At 54.9% G+C, this 21,627-nt stretch overlaps 1 protein-coding gene across 3 annotated transcripts in view; it reads left to right on the forward strand.

The window, feature by feature from the left end:
- Window positions 1–21,627, forward strand: part of Chd5 (chromodomain helicase DNA binding protein 5) — a 55,545-nt gene that overhangs the window by 19,349 nt on the left and 14,569 nt on the right. For 2 of the 3 annotated variants that reach the window (XM_075946898.1, XM_075946900.1), the window contains exons 5-25: window positions 65–303; window positions 1,840–1,961; window positions 2,856–2,979; window positions 4,697–4,863; window positions 4,953–5,174; window positions 6,868–7,074; window positions 7,286–7,497; window positions 9,877–10,008; window positions 10,100–10,208; window positions 11,055–11,246; window positions 11,354–11,554; window positions 13,384–13,521; window positions 13,607–13,728; window positions 14,483–14,656; window positions 15,009–15,150; window positions 16,543–16,674; window positions 18,756–18,873; window positions 19,471–19,595; window positions 20,573–20,804; window positions 20,972–21,082; window positions 21,365–21,537. In XM_075946898.1, coding sequence (XP_075803013.1) covers window positions 65–303; window positions 1,840–1,961; window positions 2,856–2,979; window positions 4,697–4,863; window positions 4,953–5,174; window positions 6,868–7,074; window positions 7,286–7,497; window positions 9,877–10,008; window positions 10,100–10,208; window positions 11,055–11,246; window positions 11,354–11,554; window positions 13,384–13,521; window positions 13,607–13,728; window positions 14,483–14,656; window positions 15,009–15,150; window positions 16,543–16,674; window positions 18,756–18,873; window positions 19,471–19,595; window positions 20,573–20,804; window positions 20,972–21,082; window positions 21,365–21,537 — 3,394 coding nt within the window. The remainder of the gene's footprint in view (window positions 1–64; window positions 304–1,839; window positions 1,962–2,855; window positions 2,980–4,696; window positions 4,864–4,952; window positions 5,175–6,867; window positions 7,075–7,285; window positions 7,498–9,876; window positions 10,009–10,099; window positions 10,209–11,054; window positions 11,247–11,353; window positions 11,555–13,383; window positions 13,522–13,606; window positions 13,729–14,482; window positions 14,657–15,008; window positions 15,151–16,542; window positions 16,675–18,755; window positions 18,874–19,470; window positions 19,596–20,572; window positions 20,805–20,971; window positions 21,083–21,364; window positions 21,538–21,627) is intronic. The other variant, XM_075946899.1, reaches the window with a different exon arrangement.

Here is a 21,627-nt window from a genome sequence, read left to right on the forward strand (position 1 = left end):
CCACACCTCACAGGTGTGAGAGAGAGGGTGGTCCCTTCCTCACCTTCCTGTATCTCTCCCATAGGCCGCTCATTGCCAAGAAGAACCCCAAGATCCCTATGTCCAAAATGATGACCGTCTTGGGGGCCAAGTGGCGAGAATTCAGCGCCAACAACCCGTTTAAGGGCAGCTCGGCAGCAGCAGCTGCGGCAGCTGTGGCTGCAGCTGTGGAGACTGTGACCATTGCTCCTCCATTGGCTATCAGTCCCCAGCAAATGCCCCAGCCTCTGCCCATCCGCAAGGCCAAGACCAAAGAGGGCAAGGGTAAGGCTGTGGGTGAGTGGGCACTGAGCTCTGTCTGGCAGATCTGCACCCTCCTAGATCCCGCAGGTCAGCTAGGGGTTCTCCTTATGGAGGACCCAGTATTTTCTGTGACCTCAAGCTGACTTGACTAGACTCCTCTTTATGGCTTCAACCCTGTCTCCTGTTGGGGAGGGTGGGGAAGTCAAGGAGTTTGGGTACATCTTTGGGCATTAACATTTGCCCAAAGGGTGCTACTCTCACCCTGTGGGCATGGGGGCGGGAGGGGTGGGTCACAGTGTGAGATTACTCCAGCCCACCCCATAGAATGGGGTAGTTCCAGCCCTGGACTTATGGAAGTTTGAGGTAGTCTTGGGTTAGCCTGCTAATCCTCTCATGTGAGCGCCTCCTGCACAGGGTCGAGTTCCTGTCTAGGGACCTCACAGGACTGGGTGTGACCAGGGATGGAAGGACAGCAAGGAGGCCAGGTCCAGTCTGACTCCATGCAAAAGGGAGGGGAGGGCAAGTAGGGCCTTCTGCTTCAGAGAGACCAGGCTGCAACCTGGGTAGAAGTTCTGGCGTTTAAGAGGTTGGGGACATTGATCTTTCTCTGCGGGAACGTTAACCCCTCTGTATTCTGTTCTGATTTGGGATTTGATGGGCTGAGAGAAGTCTGGGAATGACCCCATGTGCCGACCCCACAGAGTTTTGGTGTCTAGGACAATGATGAATATGGTGCCTGGCACCTCTGTTTTATGTCTCAGAGAGTGCCTGGTGGGCAAGTGCCATGGGTCACCTGCCCCAACTCTGTGTGCCCCCATCTTTCCTATTTTCCCACTTCCACCTGCCTAGGAGCTACCGCAGAATTGTTGATTCCCTGGGCTGCCTGTTCAGCGCTCGAAAGGTTGAACTAGCTTTTCCGTGGCATGCCCTGGTTGCAGCGGGATCCCCATCTTCATGTCCTTGTGTGTGGGGTAGCCATGGGAGAACTGGGGAAGGCTACCTGGCAAGGGTGCGAATCCTATCACCAGACCCCATGCCTTCCCCTGGCAGCAGGATGGGCTGCTGGGGCGGGGAGGGGTCCTTATTCCCTAGGTGGTTAATTGATGTCATAGAGTCCAGCCTGCAGCCCGTGAGATAGGAATGCTGGGGGTAGCTGTGGGAGGTGCCTTTGGCCCATGGTTTGGGAGTCTGGTGGCCTGACTTTTGGTACCAGGATGACTCTCTAGGGATCCAGGCATGGATCCCAGGTGGGCAGTGTTGCTTCAGAGCGGCCTGCCCTCTGGTAGGGAAGCCAAAGGGCTCCTTGGAAGCAAGTCAGTTGGACAGTGTAGTCCATAGCTGAAGGCCAGCATGGTGTCCAGGACAGCCAGACTTGGGTCAGGTTTGTCTCTTTCTCATTACTTCCCACGTGACCTAAGCAAGAGCCTGGCTTCTCAGACCCTCAGTCTTCCCATGACCCGTTTCTCACTGGGGTCTTGAAGGCTCCGTGAAGTGGTGGGGGAGAAATGGGCCATCAGTGGCAGTGTTGGTCATTGCTGCCCTTGTTACAACGCCCAGGGCCTGGAGTGAGGAAGAAGAACAAAGGCGCCAAAGACTCCAAGAAGAAGGGGAGGGGCAAGCGAGTGGCAGGGCTCAAATTCCGCTTTGGAGGAATCAGCAAGAGGAAGAAGGGTTCCTCGGTGAGTGTGCATGCATGTGCGCATGTGTGTGTGTGCCCACGTGCGTGCATGTTTGAGTGCATGTTCATGTGTGCCCAGGTGCGTGCATGTGTAGAGAAGAGTTCCTCCGTGTGTGTGCGTGCATGTGTGTATCTGCATGTGTGTGCCCATGCCCGTGCATGCTCGAGTGCGCGTGCATATGTGGAGAAGGGTTCCTCGGTGTGTGTGTATGTATGTGCATGTGTGTTCCCACGCACGTGCATGTTCGAGTATGTGTGTGTGTGTGGAGAAGGGTTCCTCGGTGAGTGGCTTGTATGTGCCAAGAGCTGAGGGGAGGGCTGTTTGACCAGAGAGTGGACCATATTCATTTCCCGAGCTAACTGAGGCAAGCCCTGCGCCCTTCTCCCAGTCCCTGCACGTACAAACCTGCTGGTACATTTATTGCTGTGGACTGGACACTTCCAAGGGCCCATCTGGCTTAGCTGTGGCTGCTGCTCCACAGTGTGGCTCCATCAGGCAGGAGGACCAGCTGCCCCTTTACAGGGTGTGCTCAGAGGGTGGAGCCCTGGAAGGTAGCCTGTTTGACCAGGCGGGCTGGAGCCGTGATTGGTGACACAGAGAGGAGCATGGTCCTCTAAGATGTAGCAGGCCAGCTCAGCTCCTAAGGAGCCATTAATCCTCCAGACTTGTCCACTGAGAGAGATCTGTGGAGATTCCCTAGAGGAGGGGGTTGTTAGGGTGACCTAGGAGTTGGGCAGTCGGAGGTCACAGCCTGGGGAAACCGTCTGGAGCAGAGCTGTGGAGGCATCAGAGGACTGGAGAGCAGGAGTTCCGAGGATGGTGGGGTGTGTGGGCTGTACACTAACCGGGTTGGGGGACAGAGCAGAGCCATCAACCCATCCTCCTTCCCTGCAGAGCGAGGAAGACGAGCGCGAGGAATCTGATTTGGACAATGCCAGCATCCATAGCTCTTCAGTGCGCTCCGAGTGCTCCGCCGCGCTGGGCAAGAAGAATAAGAGGAGGCGCAAGAAGAAGAGGAGTAGGGCTCCTCTCCAAGGGGCGCGATGGGGTGGGGGTGCAGCATGGGGAGTAGGGCTCTCTCCAAGGGGCGTGGTCCTTCCCGCGATGGGGTAGGGGTGTGGAGTGGGGTAAGGGCATCCTCATGTCCCAGGCTCTCTCAACCTCAGCCACGCAGTCTCCATGTTGTCTCTCAGTCGCCCTTGTTCACTGTCTTGTCCTAGGGAGGAAGAAGAAAGCTAGGACTTCTTAACACGAAGCCCTAGTAGAGTGAGGACTGGAGGAGGCACTTAAGCTCACTGCATCCCCATGCCCCATCTGTTACCCACTCAGCTCCTGACCCACCAAATACCCAACTAAATACCCCACTCTCCCCCTCTCTCTTTGGCTCTTTTTTAAAAAGCATTTTATTTTTTCCTTTTTAAAATTGTTTTTATTGAGCTATATATTTTTCTCTGCTCCTCTCCCTTCCTTCCTCCCCTTCCCTTCAGCCCTCCCCCAAGGTCCCCATGCTCCCAATTTACTCAGATCATCTTGTCTTTTTCTACTTCCCATGTAGATTAGATCCATGTATGTCTCTCTTTGGGCCCTCTTTGTTGGCTAGGTTCTCTGGGATTGTGAGTTGTAGGCTGGTTTTTCTTTGCTTTATGTCTAAAAGCCACGTATGAGTACAGATTATATTTGTCTTTCTGGGTCTGGGCTGCCTCACTCGATATGATGTTTTCTAGACCCACCCATTTGCCCACAAATTTCAAGATGTTATTATTTTTTTCCATTGTGTAGTATTCCACTGTGTAAATGTGCCACATCTTCTTATCCATTCTTTAGTCAAAGGGCATCTAGGTTGTTTCCAGGATCTGTCTATTACGGATAGTGCTGCTATGAACATAGTTGAGTACAAGTCCTTGTGGTGTGATTGAGCATCCTTTGGGTATATACCCAAAAGTGGTATTGCTAGGTCTTGAGGTAGGTTGTTTCCTAATATTCTGAGAAATTGCCATACTGATTTCCAAAGCAGCTGTACCTGTTTGCACTCACAGCAGCAATGCAGGAGTGTTCCCTTTTCCCCACATCCTCTCCAGCATAAGTCGTCATCAGCGTTTTTGATCTTGGCTATTCTTACAGATGTAAAATGGAATCTCAGAGTTGTTTTGATCTGCATTTCTCTCTCTTTGGCTTTTAAGACACGGTCTCACTACATAGCTCTAGCTGGTCTAGAACTTGCTATGTAAACAGGGCTGGCCTTGAACTCATAGGGATGCTCCCGCTTCAGCCTCCCAAGTTTGGGGATTAATGGTGTTCCCTCACTGCTATTTCTCCATGTACACTCCCTCCCTCCCTCCTTCCCTCCCTCCCTTCCTTCCTTCCTTCCTTCTCTCCTTCCTTCCTTCCTTCTCTCCTTCCTTCCTTCCTTCCCTCCCTCCTTCCTTCCTTCCTTCCTTCCTTCCTTCCTTCCTTCCTTCCTTCCTTCCTTCCTTCCTTCCTTCTCTCCTTCCTTCCTTCCCTCCCTTCCTCCCTTCCTCTGTTCCTCTCTCCCTTCCTTCCTTTCTTCCTTTATCTTTTACCCATCTCTGTCCACCTTCATACTTCACAGCCAACCCCAATAATTTTTCACTCCTTTGGTCTGTCTACCACCCACTTGAAATCATTTAAGCACCTATCAGGTGCCAGTCTGGCCTGGGGTAGTGGAAACGGTTGTGTGTGGCAGGCCTCCATCGTTGCCTCTTTCCCCCTTCCAGTTGATGATGGTGACGGCTATGAGACAGACCACCAGGACTACTGTGAAGTGTGCCAGCAGGGTGGGGAGATCATTCTGTGTGACACTTGCCCGAGGGCGTACCACCTGGTCTGCCTGGACCCGGAGCTGGAGAAGGCTCCAGAGGGCAAGTGGAGCTGCCCGCACTGTGTAAGCTGTGGCCGAGGTCCGGGACTGGAGTTGGTGTCTGTGGGAAGGGCTCCGGCCCAAGCTTCACCACCTGGACTCCCCACCTACAGGAGAAAGAGGGGATCCAATGGGAGCCGAAGGACGATGATGAGGAAGAGGAGGAGGGCGGCTGTGAGGAGGAGGAGGATGATCACATGGAGTTCTGCCGCGTGTGCAAGGACGGTGGCGAGCTCCTGTGTTGCGATGCCTGTCCCTCCTCTTACCATCTGCACTGCCTCAACCCTCCGCTGCCGGAGATCCCGAACGGTGAATGGCTCTGCCCGCGCTGTACTGTGAGTGTTACACCTCCCGCCCCTCCCTGCCCCGCCCCGCCCCGCCCAAGTAGCCCCGCCCACCAGGCCCTGAGCCCGCCCTTGCTGGTCCAGGCCACGCCCCCAACGAGCGCATTCTCGCATTCTCGAGGACCGCGCTCACCACCTCCTCACCTGCCTGCCCTCTCCTGAATCCCCTTAGGGCTATTTATTGAGAATTTATTATGAGCTAAGAACCTCGCGTTCCTCCTGGGAGCTGAACCCAAGAGGTCTCACGCTGAACTATAACTCCATCCCTTAATTGACTTTCAAAAATTATTTTGGGGCTGCTTGGGCATGGAACCCAGCGCCTGCCTATATGCCAGGCAAGCTCTCACCACGGAGCTACATCCAAGCTCATCTCCAGCTGGAAAACGAGGCGCAGGGAGGCACAGTGGCTTGCCCAACACCACACTGCAGCAGAACTTGAATTAGATCCCTGAGCCAGTCTGGACCTGGTGTTCCCAGGCTGGGTTAGTGACAGAGTAGCGACCCCACAGCCTGGAGCCTCGGTTTATGAAGGGACAGAGGCACACTCTCCCCTCATCCCCTGACTCGAGTCTCTGTAGGCATCTGAAGGTCCCATGTGTGGAATTGTTCTGTCCCCCCATTACTGAATACCCTACCCCATAGGTTCTGGGCTCTAATGTAGTTTCCTTCTGTCTTGTGCATGCATACGCCTGGACTTGTGCTATGTGTCTGTATTATATATGTTTGTATGTATGTCCTTGTCTGTGTAGGGGACAGAGTGGCCCCTTTGACAGGTGCAGCCTTCTTAGCTGTCCTGAGAATGCCTCTCCTTGGGGTATCACCTCGCCCTTCCTCCCTGCAGGAGGTGAAGTCAGGTGGGCCTGTGGCCTGGGAAAGGGAGTCAAAGAAGCTCCCTCTGCCTTTCTGTATCACCCCTTCTCCTTGCTGTTTGCCCTGAGGCCAGAGTAGGATTGGTTCTGGGGTGTGTGGTGCGCATTGAATGTCCAACAGTCCTTTGTGGCAGGGGAAGAGAGGCCACTTTTACAGGCAAGGAAACAGACTGATGGGATGTGTACTTAGGTCACAGGTGGACGGCGGCAGAGCTGAGACCTATCCTCCACGGACGGAGCCATCTCCCTAGATGTCTTATCTCAGCCCATCTAGGGCTCAGAACCGCCCTTTTGAGGGTCATGGCCACAGCAGCCTGTCTCAGGGTGGCCCAGAGTATGCGTGGGTGCTGAGGTGTGACTGTTACATTGCTCTGCTCTGCCAGCCAGCAGCTCACTGGCGTCCCATGGCCCTTAGGGCCTGAGTGTGTGTGGGCTGAGGGAGAGTTGGCCTTCTTGCCCCAGCCAGCTCAGATGCACAGGCGTGCATGTGGGCCTGCTCAGGGCGAATGAAAAGACCAGGGCTGCAGTGTTCCTCTCCTGGGGCTGCTCGCGGGTCAGAATATGATGTGATCATTCTTAGGGCTTCACGTAGGGCAGGAGGTAAACTGTGGATATATGGATGGGGGAGTCTAGAGGCTTGATTGTCCCCTTGCTAAGTGGATTTTGTCATCTCCTGCCCTGTGTGCGTAGTGGGCTCCACCATCATGGTTTAACAAGCCAGATTCTGAGGAAGCTCACTCTCGAGTTGTCCTGGGAGCTTCAGGTAGGACCTTGTGACCAACCCTAAATTTGGGGCCACCCTCTGTCCTCCACAGTGTCCCCCACTGAAGGGCAAAGTCCAGCGGATCCTACACTGGAGGTGGACCGAACCCCCAGCTCCCTTTATGGTGGGACTGCCGGGACCAGAGGGGGAGCCAGGCATGCCCCCACCCAAGCCTCTGGAGGGCATTCCTGAGAGAGAATTCTTTGTCAAGTGGGCCGGGCTCTCTTACTGGCACTGCTCCTGGGTGAAGGAGCTACAGGTGAGACACCCAGACGGTGTGGTTATACTTGGCTTGGTGGGCAAGAATGGGCTGGCATGTGCTTTGCAGCCCACCTCCCCAGGCTGGGGATGGCTCTGAGGAGAAGCCTGTCCCACCTAGGCCAGGGCTGGGGGCTGACGGGCTGGGTCAGGTACCGGGGAGAGCGGCCCTGTACATCTCCCTTTCCTAATTTGTCCTTCTCTGTGAGCAGCTGGAGCTGTACCACACCGTGATGTACCGCAACTACCAAAGAAAAAACGATATGGACGAGCCACCGCCCTTTGATTATGGCTCCGGCGATGAGGACGGTAAGAGCGAGAAGAGGAAGAACAAGGATCCTCTCTATGCCAAGATGGAGGAGCGCTTCTACCGCTACGGCATCAAGCCCGAGTGGATGATGGTCCACCGCATCCTGAACCATAGGTGAGGGCCAGGCTTGCCTTTCAGAGCCAGGGGTGGGTGCAGTAGGGCGTGGGGGAGGGGGCAGAGACACGAAACTGCAGGTGATATGGCTGCCCAGCCAGGAGGGCCGTTGCCTTGCACAGGTGTACCCTCAACATTCTCGCGGACAGTCCCAGAGGTGTGCAAATGAAGGGAAACGTGGCGAACAGTCTGTGAAACTTGTGCAAAACAGGATCTCTGTGGGGCGGGACTTGTGCTGTCCCAGGCTCCTTCCAAAGTAGGGATTGAGGGTCAGCAGGATGAGTCTGGGAGCCGAGCAGGTCCAAAAACAGGATTAGCCCGTGTTACTCTTCCGAGAGGCACATTCGAGAATATACTTGACATGGGGCTGGCATGGTGGCACACACCTTTAATCCTAGCACTTGGGATGTAGAGGCAGTCGGATCTCTGTGAGTTCAAGACCAGCCTGGTCTACACAGCCTGCTGCATAGAGAGATCCTGTCTCAAAACATTCTCTTTCCCTCTCTCCCTCCCTCCTTCCCTCCCTTCCTCCCTCCCGTTTTCTCACTGGAGAGATGGCTCAGTGGTTGAGCGCACTACCTGTTCTTGCAAAGAACCTGGGTTAGGTTCTCAGCTCCCGTAAGGCAGCTCACTACTTCTTGTGGTGCCAGTTCTGGGTCATCAGCTACCTCCTCTGACCTCTGTGGGCACCAGGAACACATGTGGTATACATACATACATGCAGGCATTCACAGGTTCACATGTGTCCATAAAATAAACATTGTTTTTGTTTTGGAGACAAGGTCTTGTCATGTGACCTTGACTGTCCTGGAACTTACTACATAGACCAGGACAGCCTTAAATTCCCAGAGGCCTGCCTCTGCCTCTTGAGTACTGGTATTAAGGGCGTGCATCAGCACGTCCAACTCAAAAAAAAAATCTTAAGAAAAGAATGTTTTCGGCAAGGCTGAGTCACCAGCCTAGAGCCACACAACCGAGGCTGCGGGATTGGGCACTGGACCTGGTGTCCTTTGGTAGTACTGGTGTTTTCTGTGCCAGGGTCCCTAACCCCTGTGCCACCTTTCATTAAAGCACAGTCTCAGGTGCTTAGTAGTCAGAGATGCCAGGGCGGGCAAGGAGGCCCAGCAGGAGGGTGTAGACTGGGGAGCCTCTGCTGAGTCCTGGCCTTAGGCTGGAGGACAGGTCACGGGCCTTGCGAAGAGCCCTAAGTACCTGTCACATGGTGGCAGCTTAGAGTTCTGAACTCCCTGCCTGGCCACAGCTCTCTGTCTTCTGGCTTGGGCGGGGTGGCCTTCCCACTCTGTCCCCGACCACAGGTCCTGTTTTCGTGAGGGCAGAGGAGGTTAAGAACCTTCGTGGCCATGGACTTCTGAGCTGGTCCTTATGTGACATGGTGCTGGGCCTTGCTGGAGTGGTTTGGAGGGACCAGGAAAACATGCATCTTATTAATCTCCTGCCCATTCCCAGACCCCAGATGGTACCTGAGCTGTGTGTGTCTTGGATTGACTGCCCCCCCTTTTTATTAAAATGCATGCTAAAACAAAAAGGACAGTTTCCTCTGCACCCCCAAAGAGGAGCCGGTGACTCTCCCAGAGTGTGCGTAACAGCCAATTATTTGTTGAGAATAAGTCACTGGTTTCCATGGTGACCGGGAATTGGCCTTGCTCTTCCTGGTCTCCAGGCCACGTGCAGCCACAGCTCCCCAATCCATTTGCCCTCACCCTTGCCATTAAGGGGTGCCACGGTTCCCTGGCTTTGCTGGGCTCTCCTGGCCTGGCTGCTGCATCTACCTACTCGGATCAAGACCCTTGAGGGGTCTTCCCATGTCCACTGTGGGGTGTGGTCACTGGGTGCTCATGTCCCTGGGGACCTTTAGGAGAAGCTGTCCCTACCTTTGTCTGCTCTGTAGGGAAGGACCCTCACCCTGGGCCGATACGCAAAACGCTTTGAAATTTTACCTTAGAAAATGAAGTCTCTGAGCAGCAGGGAGATTCATGGCGTCATTCACTGTGTCCAGATTGTGTGTGACGTCATTTCCTGGGTTCAGATTACATAGAGGGTGGACTTAGCCCTTCAGTGGAGACTGGGAAGGATGGGAAGGACACCGGTTCTGCTTCTTAGCTCTCTGTCGGCACAGCCTCCCGTTTGTCCCCGTCTCCACGCGTTTGCCGCTTTCTCCACGTTTTCTTCTTTCTACAAGCTGTGTGGCCTTGGGCAAGCTACTGCAACTCCCTAGGGCTCCTGCCCTGCGGCCTTCCTCCTGGTTGGGCCCAGAACACTAGGACACCATGGATATTAATGGATTGGCATTTTATGTGGGGGCCCTGCCTAGAACCTATGCAATGTGTCTCCCCCAATCTTCTGCCCCCTGTGCTGCAGTTTTGACAAGAAGGGGGACGTGCATTACCTGATCAAGTGGAAGGATTTATCCTACGACCAGTGCACCTGGGAGATTGATGACATCGATATCCCCTACTATGACAACCTGAAGCAGGCCTACTGGGGCCACAGGTGTGCTGAGTGCTGGCAGCCAGGTGGGAGGTGCTGGGGCCCCCCTCTTGGCTTGAGTTTTGCTCCTCTGAGTCTTGACGCTTCTACCCAGGGAGCTGATGCTGGGAGAGGATGCCCGGCTCCCCAAGAGGCTGATCAAGAAGGGCAAGAAGCTGAAGGATGATAAGCAGGAGAAGCCCCCAGAGACGCCCGTTGTGGATGTGAGTGGAGAGACGGAGGAAGCAGTAGTGCCGGACTGCCAGCTTCCCCACCCTGGGCTTGGCGGTACAGGGAGGTGGTCTGTCAGGGGCCCTTCCCCAGGCCTTTGTGACTGGCCATTGTCAGTGACACTGGGGCTGTGTGGGTCAGTGGGAAGATCCTATTGGTGTGGAACTCAGGGCTTCACCTGATTCTGCTTCTTGGGTTCTGGGATTAAGACAAACCCCACCATGCTGGACCCCTTGGGCATGTTTGAAGAAGGCCGCCTTGGGCTGGGATATAGCTCAGTTTGTAGACTGCTTGCTTGCCTAGCATGTCCAGGCCCTTGGGCTTGGTTGTTAGTGTGGCTTGAACTGAGTGTGGTGGGCCATGCCTTTGAGCTCAACACTCAGGAGTTGGAGGCAGGAGAATCAGAAGTTCAGGGTCATCCTCAGCTATACAGTTGTGTTTGAGCCTACCTTGGACTACAGGAGACTTAGCTAAAAAACAACCAACCAACCCAGAAGTAACAACAACAACCAAAAACCAAGACAACCAGGGCCCATGATGGGGACATAGGCCATTGGGAGGACCTTATTAGGAAAGTAACATGGAGATAGAGGACAGAAGGGGGCACAGAAGAGACTTGCTGGTGGTGAGAGGCCATGCAGGGGCTTGTGTTAGGGCAGGGAGCCAGGGGGTGTGTCTTGGAAGGAGAGACATTCTAGGTCAGACCCTACGCTGAGTGAAGAAAGCACAGAGAGGGGAAGCATCTTAGACAGAAGGAACTGTGCCTGCAAAGGCCTGGAGGGTTGACTCTGGTGGCCCAGGGTTGAGGATGTGTCTGATTCTTGCCTCCTCTCCCGCAGCCCACAGTCAAGTTCGACAAACAGCCGTGGTACATCGACTCCACTGGAGGCACGCTGCACCCTTACCAGCTGGAGGGCCTCAACTGGTTACGTTTCTCCTGGGCCCAGGGCACCGACACTATCCTGGCTGACGAGATGGGTTTGGGCAAGACGGTGCAGACCATTGTGTTTCTCTATTCCCTGTACAAGGAGGTGGGCAGGCAGGAGGGCAAGTGGGGCTGGGCAGGCGGGTGCTGGGCAGGCGGGGTCTGGCGCCATCTACTGGCAGCCAGCTTCACCACCTCAGGCTCTCTCTGCAGGGCCACTCCAAGGGGCCTTACCTGGTCAGCGCGCCCCTGTCCACCATCATCAACTGGGAACGTGAGTTTGAGATGTGGGCGCCTGACTTTTACGTGGTCACCTACACGGGGGATAAGGAGAGCCGCTCGGTGATCCGGGAGAATGAGTTTTCCTTCGAGGACAACGCCATTCGGGGTGGGAAGAAAGTATTTCGCATGAAGGTGAGCGCTGCCTTTACCCCCACACATCTGCTCTGGGGCTACTGAGCCCAGCCTGGGGGGCCAATATCCCAGTTGTCCTGTGTTATGGAGCATCATTAACGGATGCTTGGCTCTGCAGAGCTGCTTTGGACTCCCTGGAAGTCAGCTGGTCAGCTAGACTCCCTCCGAGACCCCAGAGGGCATCCGTCTTTTCCACCTCTTCCGACTTATTGTGTCTGAGAACTGCCTGGCTTATGGCTGCTTTTCTCTGTCCCCCGCCTCTGTTGTTACCTGGTATCCTTCTCCTTGGGTGTGGTTCCTCTCTTATAGACGCCGCTCACATCGGATTGAGAGCTGCTCATATCTTAGCCAATAACTCCTACCTGCCAAGTCTTGTTCCAAACAAGGAATAAAAGTGTTCAGGTGGCTGTGAATGGAGAGGCAGTGTTTACCCTGGCTCCCAGCTGTGTGGGGGGTCATGACACACAGCTGTGCCTCATAGCCTGCTCAATGGAATGGAGCCGGCAGCTCCAGCCAGCAGGGCTTTTGAGAGGCCCAAGAGTTAGTAAACAGTGGGCACAGCCTCTTGGTGTCCTCATTGTGCTTCAGTCCCCAGGGGGTCTTGTCACTGGGCCGCTGTGACCCAGACGCTCTCGGGAACAGGGGGTGACAGTTGGCACTTGTAAAAGCCAGGCTCGCTGGATGACTCTGTGGGTAAAGGGGCGTGCTGTGTGAGCCTGAGCGTGTGTTTCCTTCTTGGAACTCGTGTTTAAAAAAGCCAGCTATGGGAATCTGTGCCTGTGATTCCAGAACTCTTAGGACAGAATGAGAGGCAAAGGCAGAATAGCTAGCTACCCAGGCTTGCCTTCGGGGCTCAGGAGTCTGTGTGGAAGAGGGGGTTCTAGGAGCCCCCACAACAGCATTTTCTAGATGCGACAGGACAGATAGGTTAACTCACAGAGACCACACAGGACCACCATAAGCTCAAGCCACACAAATCAGCACAGAGAAGTGGGCACAAAGCCCCGCCTCTAACCAGGAAGCTAGCTGCCGAAAGAGGGACAGTCAGTGTTCAATGCGGGGACACTGAGGGTACGAGCCACGGGTCAGGCTTCACACTCAGGAGTAGCTGGCCAACCAACCAGACTCCATGTTTTGTTTGAGAATGAAAGACCATGACATTGGGTGAGTAAGGTGACGGGAGAGGATCTGGGAGGAGTGGGGAGATGGGAAAGAATATGAAAGTATATTGTGGGAAATTCTCAAAGAGTAAGTAAAACGATCCTAAAAAAGTTGCCTGGTGTACGCAGCCTGGCAGGAACAAAAGAGAGGATTTCAGCAAGCAGAGAGCTGACTCCCAAGGTTGTCCTCTGGTCCACATGGACATCCTGGCCTACATACCCTGCACTCACACCACAGACACCATTTGAGATAAGGCCTCATTGTCGTATACACCGGGATAGCTGGCCTGACTTGGGATTCCTGTCTTCCCCGTCTGTCTCAGGATTGCAGGCCTGAGACAGGCCTATGCTACTGTGTCTGGCTTGATGTGGAAAACCCACACTGCAGTCTTCCATGTTTACCCAGTGAGCCATCTTCCCGGCCCTGGTGCCCTGGTAGCTATTATATCCTTAAACATTTTCCACCCAAGATGCATGCATGGATGTGGAACATCTTCTGCAACAACACCTTCTCTGGGGCATTGCGCTTTGTCCGTGAAATGCCTGGTGCCAGTGTGGTCCCTCCAGGACTCCTCAGGATGCTCGTGGGGTTCCTACTAATACTTTCTCCACTGTCCTTGGGTCTACTCTGTCGCTGCTGCCTCCTTCACGTTCTTGTCTCTCCCACAGAAGGAAGTGCAGATCAAATTCCATGTGCTGCTCACCTCCTATGAGCTCATCACCATCGACCAAGCCATCCTGGGCTCCATCGAGTGGGCCTGCCTTGTGGTGGACGAGGCCCACCGGCTCAAGAACAACCAGTCCAAGGTAGGAGGCACTGACTGTGGGATTTAGGCCTCTCTGTGTGGCTGCTGCCCTGTGACTCCTGACAGCTCCTCCCCTCTCCCCAAAGTTCTTTAGGGTCTTGAATAGCTACAAGATTGACTACAAGCTGCTGCTGACAGGGACGCCCCTCCAGAACAACCTGGAAGAGCTATTCCATCTCCTCAACTTCCTGACTCCAGAGAGGTTCAAGTGAGTCCCTGAGCCTGACCAGGAGTGATGGGTTGCATCCCTGCGAAGGCCTGGCAGATGCCTTTTGCTGACTCTGAGAGCTGCTTGGGGACCTCAGTTTCCCCATGAGTGAGATGAGAGTGTGGGCAGTATGCTATGATAACCCTGTGTGGGACAGGCTCGGCGTTCACCTTCCCTGGGGAAGTTACAGCCGGCCAAGCAAACAAGGGCTTCCTTCAGCACTGTCCCAGAAGGCCATGGGCTTCTCCTGGTTCCTACCTTGTGTCCCTCTGCCTACCCCTGGCTCCTATCACCCACAGTGTCACACACGTGATCCACGTGAGCACAGTGATGGCAAGCAGAGGTGGAGGTGGGAGCAAAGATGGCGCCCCGCTTCTTAGGCCGCCTCATCTGGGTTTAATTCCAGTTGGCCTGCTCAGAATTGCAGAGGGGGCGCAGGAAGGAGGGTCCTGTTTTGAATGTTGATCCAAGGGCAGGCTGTGGCATGCTGAACCACGTGACCTTGACATTCGTCAGCCTTGGTCTCCTTTCCTGTAGTCTGGGTCGTCTCTGGGAACTCATACGCAGAGGAGCCGTGAGGGTGGAGAAGGATCCCATGTGGCAGAGGACTGTGACATGTGTCATGCAGGCTGAGACAGTCTGAGCCTTTGGCCTCTGCTGGCTGGGGGCCCTGTGCTCGTCCTCCCTGGTCCCAATTCCTCTGCAGAGGGTTGTGGTCTACTCGGCTGGTTCTTATCCTAGCTCTGTGTTGCAGCAATCTGGAAGGCTTCCTGGAGGAGTTTGCTGACATCTCCAAAGAAGACCAGATCAAAAAACTGCACGACCTGCTGGGGCCGCACATGCTCCGGAGGCTCAAGGCCGATGTGTTCAAGAACATGCCGGCCAAGACAGAGCTGATCGTCCGCGTGGAGCTGAGCCAGATGCAGAAGTGAGTGATGGAGGCTCGGCTCCATCCGGCAGCAACTGGCCCACTTCCTGGTCTTATGTCCTCAGCCACCCCTTCCCGCAGGCCCCATCTGGCTTTCCGGACCATTTTCTGGGGTTGGCAGGAGGGCTGCTTGCCCACCGAGGCCTTGCTCACTGCATCTCCTTCCCCATTCGTGAACTGCAGTGATCAGAATCAGGCTGCCCAAGTTCTAGTACTGTCTCCCATTGGCTTGCTGGGTAGCCTGTGCCCTGTGGGAAGGTTTCCTGTGCTACTCTGCACATGGTGCCTGCCCCTCTAGGAGTCTGGTGGCGTCTGGGGCCTCCAGCCAATCTTGTCCCACACCCTGCTGCAGGAAGTACTACAAGTTCATCCTCACACGGAACTTCGAGGCACTCAACTCCAAGGGGGGCGGCAACCAGGTGTCTCTGCTCAACATCATGATGGACCTGAAGAAGTGCTGCAACCACCCATACCTCTTCCCCGTGGCCGCCGTGGTGGGTTTCCCGTGGCCGCCGTGGTGGGTTCCCTGTGGCCATCATAGTGGGTCCCAGTGGGCACTGTGTTGGGTTCCTCACGGTCATCAGGACATGTTTCCATTGTTGCTTGGTTGGGTTTCCTGTGTTCTAGTGGGTTCTCTGTGGCCATCATGACGGGTCTCTACTGGCTGTTGTGTTTCCTGTGGCCACTGTGATGACCTCTGGTCGTCATGGCAGATCTCAAATGCCTACTATGGTAAAGTTCCCCATGGTCATGGTAGGTCCCTGTGGCTGCCACTGTGGGTTCTCTATGACTACCATACAGGCCCCAGTGACAGCCATGGCTATAAGTACCATGGTAGGTTCTTTATGGTAGTCATGATGTGTTCCCTGTGGACAGTGTGGTGTGGAATCATGTGTATTCCCTGTGGCCATTGTTTAGGTTCCTGGCTGCTGTGGCAGGTTTCTTGTGGTCTGTATGGAAGTGCCCATGCCTAGGTGCTTTGGCCCCCGGTCCTCCATTCCTTCCTGAGAATGAATGCCAGAGGTGTCGACATCCTGTCCCTTTGGTGCTGGGGGACAGTTTTGGAAGCTGCCTCTGCCTACTTCTTGGCCCCAGGTCATTTCTTCCTAACCAGTGGCCCCAAAGCCTTCCCAGCCTCAGCACTGGGCCTCCAGAGAGCTCAAAGGGCTGACCCAGCTTCACTCCGTCCCCAAGGGAGTTAGTTTATCCTGGGTGAATCTGAGCGGCAGCAGTGAATGAGATTCTGGACTCTGGAATTCATCCAGCCTAGAGTTGTGATCACAGAAAGTAGATGCTCCTCATGGAGCCTCAGGCTCTCCTTTGTCAAATGAAGCAGAGGTGACATCATCCCACAAAGACCCTGGACGGGTTCAGGGGAGACCCTTCACAGAGACCCGAGGACTGGGCACTCAGTGGGCATCGCTGGTCACCACCCCATCACTGCCCTTTGGGTTCTAACTCATCCTCTGTAGTAACGTCTTCCCCATCACTGCAGAGCCGGGCATGCTGGCTGCATTGGGGTGACCTCACTGCGGGCCCCTGGAGGTTCTTGTGACTTGGTGTGACTCAGGAATCTTCTGGGATCCGCCTTTAGATCGACTTGCCCATCTGGGGTCAGAGATGGGCAGAGCTGGCCCGGATGGACACACCTTCCAGGGTGTTTCTGCGGGAAGGTCCCTGAGCTTCCTTTCAGTACTAGGCTGGGAGTGAGGCTGGCAGAGCTGAGCCAGGCTTAAGCCTGTGTCTGGAGCCAGGCTCTGTGTGACCCGCACCATTGAGCCCCTTGCACTTTTACTCTGTGCGCACACACTTGTCCATCACGACAGTTTCTTTGGTGCCAAGCCAGAGGGAGAGCTCACCAAGGCTCTGCTGTGCTGTGCCCACAGGAGGCCCCCGTATTGCCCAATGGCTCCTACGACGGCAGCTCCCTGGTCAAGTCTTCGGGGAAGCTCATGCTGCTGCAGAAGATGCTCAAGAAGCTGCGGGATGAAGGACATCGAGTGTTGATCTTCTCCCAGGTAGGTACCCCTGAGCCAGCGCACGTCTACAGGGGAGTCAGCCTGACTGTGGGCTGAAGGCCTCTGAGCCCCTACACGACACATCTGGGTACCAAGCTCATGGAGACTGGTTCTGGTTGCTATAGAGACCAGCATATTCTCCCATCTCATCTCCCTGTACCTGTCCCTCTGGCCTGTGTGTCCAGGCTGGTGTGAGTCCCTCTCTTGCGTTCAGCCTCTTTTCACCCCTGTGGCTTGGTTCGTTAAGGCAGGGTCCTGAAGTTGGTCTGGAGGACCCCACGATGGGGGCAGTTCCAGGAGCACCTCTCTTGGGGGTCCACTGGTGACATCACTTTCTGAGTATGCAGGGCCACCCAGCTTCAGTGGTTTTGTCCCTCTTCCTCTGCTCTTTGTTCGGCTCATCATGTTTCAGTCCGGTTTCTGGGCACAGAGAGGAACGAAATATAAGCTCTTCCCTCAAATGCCTGGTTTGGAGGGGGAAAGACAACTTGAGACATTTGCCCAAATTGATGGTCAGGTCTGGGTTGGAGGCTGGGACAGTGGTGAGGGTCCTAGGACTGAGCGAGGCTGTTTCTCAGTGTGAGTGTGGGGTTCTGCTCTCCCATACAAAATGTTGAGGGTAAAGGATTGGTGGTACCTGCTGCCTCTGGCTGCAAGCTGGGGTGGGAAGTGGGTGCAGAGTCCCTGGAGGAAGGCCAGGCCTGTGACTGTAGCTGGACTAGGTGGTAGCTGTGGGCAGCATCCATTTTCTCCGCTGGCACCATTTCTGCCACAAAACATGAGTCAGGGTGAAGACCCTAGGAGCCCAAGTGGTGGAAACTGTGGTGACAGAAATGTACCCGAGGAGAAACGATAGGGGCGTGGCCCTCCCATCTGTATGATCTGATAAACCCATACCCCCAAACTCTTCAGGAACTTATCTGCATCCATCCCATAAAACAATAATTAGAACTCAAATGAAGAGAGAATACCCTGGGAAAAAACTATGCATTTTTGGATATTTGAAAGTTAAGAAAGAGATTAGACATAAGCAGGAAGAGACAGGGTAAGAGACAGCAGATCAGAACAGAGGGGCTGGAGGGACGGCTCAGTGGTGAAGAGGGCCTGACGCTCTTACAGAGAGAGGACCAGCACCCACAGCAGGCAGCTTGTCACTTCCTGGAAGCCCATTTCCAGGGTATCAGATGTCCTCTCTGGCCTCTGCAGGCACCTGTGTGCATGTGCACATCATACCCACATGCGAACACATGTGCACATAAATAAAAAATGGTTAAGAATGCAAAGGAGTTTAGACATCGAAAGAAAAATTTTGTCAGACTGAAAACTCTCACCCATTGAAAGAACACTGAAGAACTGGAACCCGAGGCTGAGGAATTTCCCAGCATGCATCATAGAGAAGATCAGAGACAGATGAGAAAGGGTGGAGGATGTCTGGGGAGGCACTTCCAGGAACTGCAGAGGAAGGGCCGAGAAATTGTGAAAGTTATATTGGTAGACCGGAGAAAAACTGCAGTTTCAGGTCTGAAGTGTGCCGTGGAAGAATAAGAAGGGTCCAAACCGATAGGCCAGGCCCTGGACACCAGCTTGGGAGAGCAACTCAGGCTCAGAACCTTGGAGAAGGGAGGGACCTAACCCTCAGACTTACCAATATCAGCGGGTGGTGGAGGGCAGTATCCAAATCCCCATGCTTTGCGGGAGGATGTCTGCCGGTAGTCCCATATAGCTGAACTATTTACAGACTGGAGGGGACCAGAAAGGACTCTGGGAGCTCGGAGGGAGTGCCTTGTGGGAGGTAACATTGGAAATATAACATAAAAGAGGTGGCAGTTGTGGGGAGAAGGAAGCATGTGGCCTGCAGAGTGTTCGGGGAAGTGTGAGTGAACCAGAGGCTTGTGCCTGGGATTATGTGTGCCCCACTCCTCCATGCTCTGAGGATAGATGGTGGTGGGTGAGAGGTGAGTTTGGGGGCTGCATCTTTTCAGCAGGCCTGCTTTGGGCATGTCCTGCTACTCTGGAGTTCTCTTACCCATGGTGGGGTCCTGGGTTGGTAGCAGCCACTCATGAATCCATGTATTTTGTAGATGACTAAGATGTTGGACCTCTTGGAGGACTTCCTGGAGTATGAGGGCTACAAGTATGAGCGGATCGACGGGGGCATCACTGGGGGCCTCCGGCAAGAGGCCATCGACAGATTCAATGGTACCTGCCCCTCTCAAGGGACCCTGTGTCTCCGGGGGTCTTAGCCTGACAGTCCAGTTAACAGTGCTTCCCAAGCTGCCTTGCATAGGCCACAACTGTTGTCCTTATCTTCTTAAGGTCTTACTCTATAGCTCAGGCTTACCTCTAGCTCACCATCCTCCTGCCTCAGCCTCCCACAGCTGGGTTACATGTGTACCATCATGCCAGGCACGTTTTGTGGTCTGTGGGGTTCTAAGGTGACTCAGCAGATAGGAAAGTTCTCTAAGCAGCGTTAGAGATGGACAAGAAGAAGGCAGAGTGGGAAGAAAATGCCACGTGCTGTGAACTGGCTGGCCTTCCTTGGCTGATACCCATCTGGGCCTTGAAAGCTGGCTTCTTTCTCATTCTGGCTCCTGCCAACTTGGCCAGAGCCCAGCATCTGCAGGGTTGCATGAGCCCAGCCGATGGTGATGTGGCTGCTGCTCTGGGATCACAGCCTCTTCCCTTCCCTCTGCCAGGGGACCGTTACTCTGATTCCTGCCCTCCTGTGTGCTGTCTACCTGACCCCTGCCCAGGTGTGCCCACTAACTCACCTTTGCCCGTTGGCCTCTTTCTCAGCTCCTGGGGCCCAGCAGTTCTGCTTCCTGCTCTCAACACGTGCCGGTGGTCTGGGCATCAATCTGGCCACAGCGGACACAGTTATCATTTACGACTCAGATTGGAACCCACACAATGACATCCAGGTCTACACCTAACCTCTTATTGTACCCTTGGCACCTCTGTCCTTTCTCCCCTCCGTGTCCCTTCATGTCTGTGGTACTGTGCCGTGCTGGTATGGAGCCCCATCCTAAAAGAGGACCCTGGGAGGTGAGAGGAGAGAGGGGCAAAATTGGCTCAGAGAGGGCAGGGGAGGTGTTCAAGACACACAGCCTTCATCTGTCCCATTCCCTTCAGGGCCTTGGCCAGGGAAGAAGGCAAGAAGAGGGAGTCAGGATGCATAATGGTGACAGTTTTGGAGGGGATAAAGAATACAGGGAGCCTGCTGAATCTAGGGGAGAGGAGGAAATGGGGAAGACAGATGGGATGACAGGGAAGGGGGGAGAGAGTGCAGGGGTGGAGAAACAGAGCCCCCCATTGTTCTCCAGTCCCTTTGGGGCAGGACATGATACACTTGGACAGTTTGGGGTGCACACACACTTGTGCATCATATACACCAACACACCAGGGCCATGTCATATAGAGACACAATGGTGTCCCAGGCAGACCCTCCAGGCCGGTTCCCAGGCCTTGCTGCCCTCCAAGGCTGCTGTGTTTCCAGCACACGGCTTTACTGTCCCGTTATCACTCGACACTCAGTGAGATGTGGCCCACCTTCCTGTAATCCAGCATTGGAGTCCATCAGGCATGCAGAACACTGTTCCTGGACACGCCCTTGCACGCCTCGAGTCACACCTAGGTCCCCATGCCAGGCAACTGGCTGTTGGCCACAGTGCTGCTGCATGCTGAAGTGTGCGCCCCTCCCCGTGTGGTCAGGTTGCCCCTTGCATGACCACAGGCTTCCCGTATGGTCCTTCCTGGTGCACCCAGTGGTGGCCCATGCCCTTCCTGGTGCACCCAGCAGTGGCCCAGAGCCCCGAGTCCGTATGGTCCTTCCTGGTGCACCCAGCGGTGGCCCGGAGCCCCGAGTCAAGCCTGGGTGCTGAGCTGCAGTCTCCTCCAGGCCTTCAGCCGTGCTCATCGCATCGGGCAGAACAAGAAGGTGATGATCTACCGCTTCGTGACCCGGGCCTCTGTGGAGGAGCGCATCACTCAGGTGGCCAAGCGCAAGATGATGCTCACTCACCTGGTGGTGCGACCTGGCCTGGGCTCCAAGTCAGGCTCAATGACCAAGCAGGAGCTGGATGACATCCTTAAGTTTGGCACGGAGGAGCTCTTCAAGGACGATGTGGAGGGTGAGCCTCCTTTCTGTAGGGGTGTGAACCTAGGGTTCCTGTCCTCTTCTCTACTCCCAGCCTGGGATACCCCCAGAGTGGGTTAGGGTTGCATCTCTGCTTGTTGACCACCAACCCTCCAGTCCCTCAGTGCCCTGGTCCAGTGTCCCTCCCCTTCTCCCTTTCAGGCATGATGTCCCAGGGTCAGAGGCCTGCCACACCCATCCCTGATGTACAGTCCTCCAAGGGCGGATCTTTGGCAGCCGGAGCGAAGAAAAAGCATGGCAGTACCCCACCAGGTAGGGGTCCACCTGAGTCACCCACTGCCTTTTGTCTCGTCAGGCAGCTGCTCCTGGACAGGAAGGGGTCCTCTGCTACCTGTAGCTCCTTGTTTGCTTGTCCACGATAGGCTATGGGTAGGCAGGGAGGAACTGTCACACCTGCTTGGGTTATGGTGTAGCCTCCTCGCCTGGGCCCCAACCTCCTCACCCCAGCAGAAGGGCCATCTTGGCAGCTGACCCTGAGGTTAGACCTGGGCACCCACATTTGTGTCCACATGCTGTCCCGTGCTCACCCCTCAGGTGACAACAAGGACGTGGAAGACAGCAGTGTGATCCACTATGATGATGCGGCCATATCCAAGCTGCTGGATCGGAACCAGGATGCCACAGATGACACGGAGCTACAGAACATGAATGAATACCTGAGCTCCTTCAAGGTGGCACAGTACGTGGTCCGCGAGGAGGACGGCGTGGTAAGGCCATCGAGTGCCACACTGCCCCTTGCAGCTCCACCCTCCAGCCCCACACCATGCCTCTGTCTCGTCCTGTTCTAGAACATTCTA

The sequence above is a fragment of the Microtus pennsylvanicus genome, chromosome 13 (genome assembly GCF_037038515.1).
Source record: "Microtus pennsylvanicus isolate mMicPen1 chromosome 13, mMicPen1.hap1, whole genome shotgun sequence".
NCBI lineage: Eukaryota > Metazoa > Chordata > Mammalia > Rodentia > Cricetidae > Microtus > Microtus pennsylvanicus.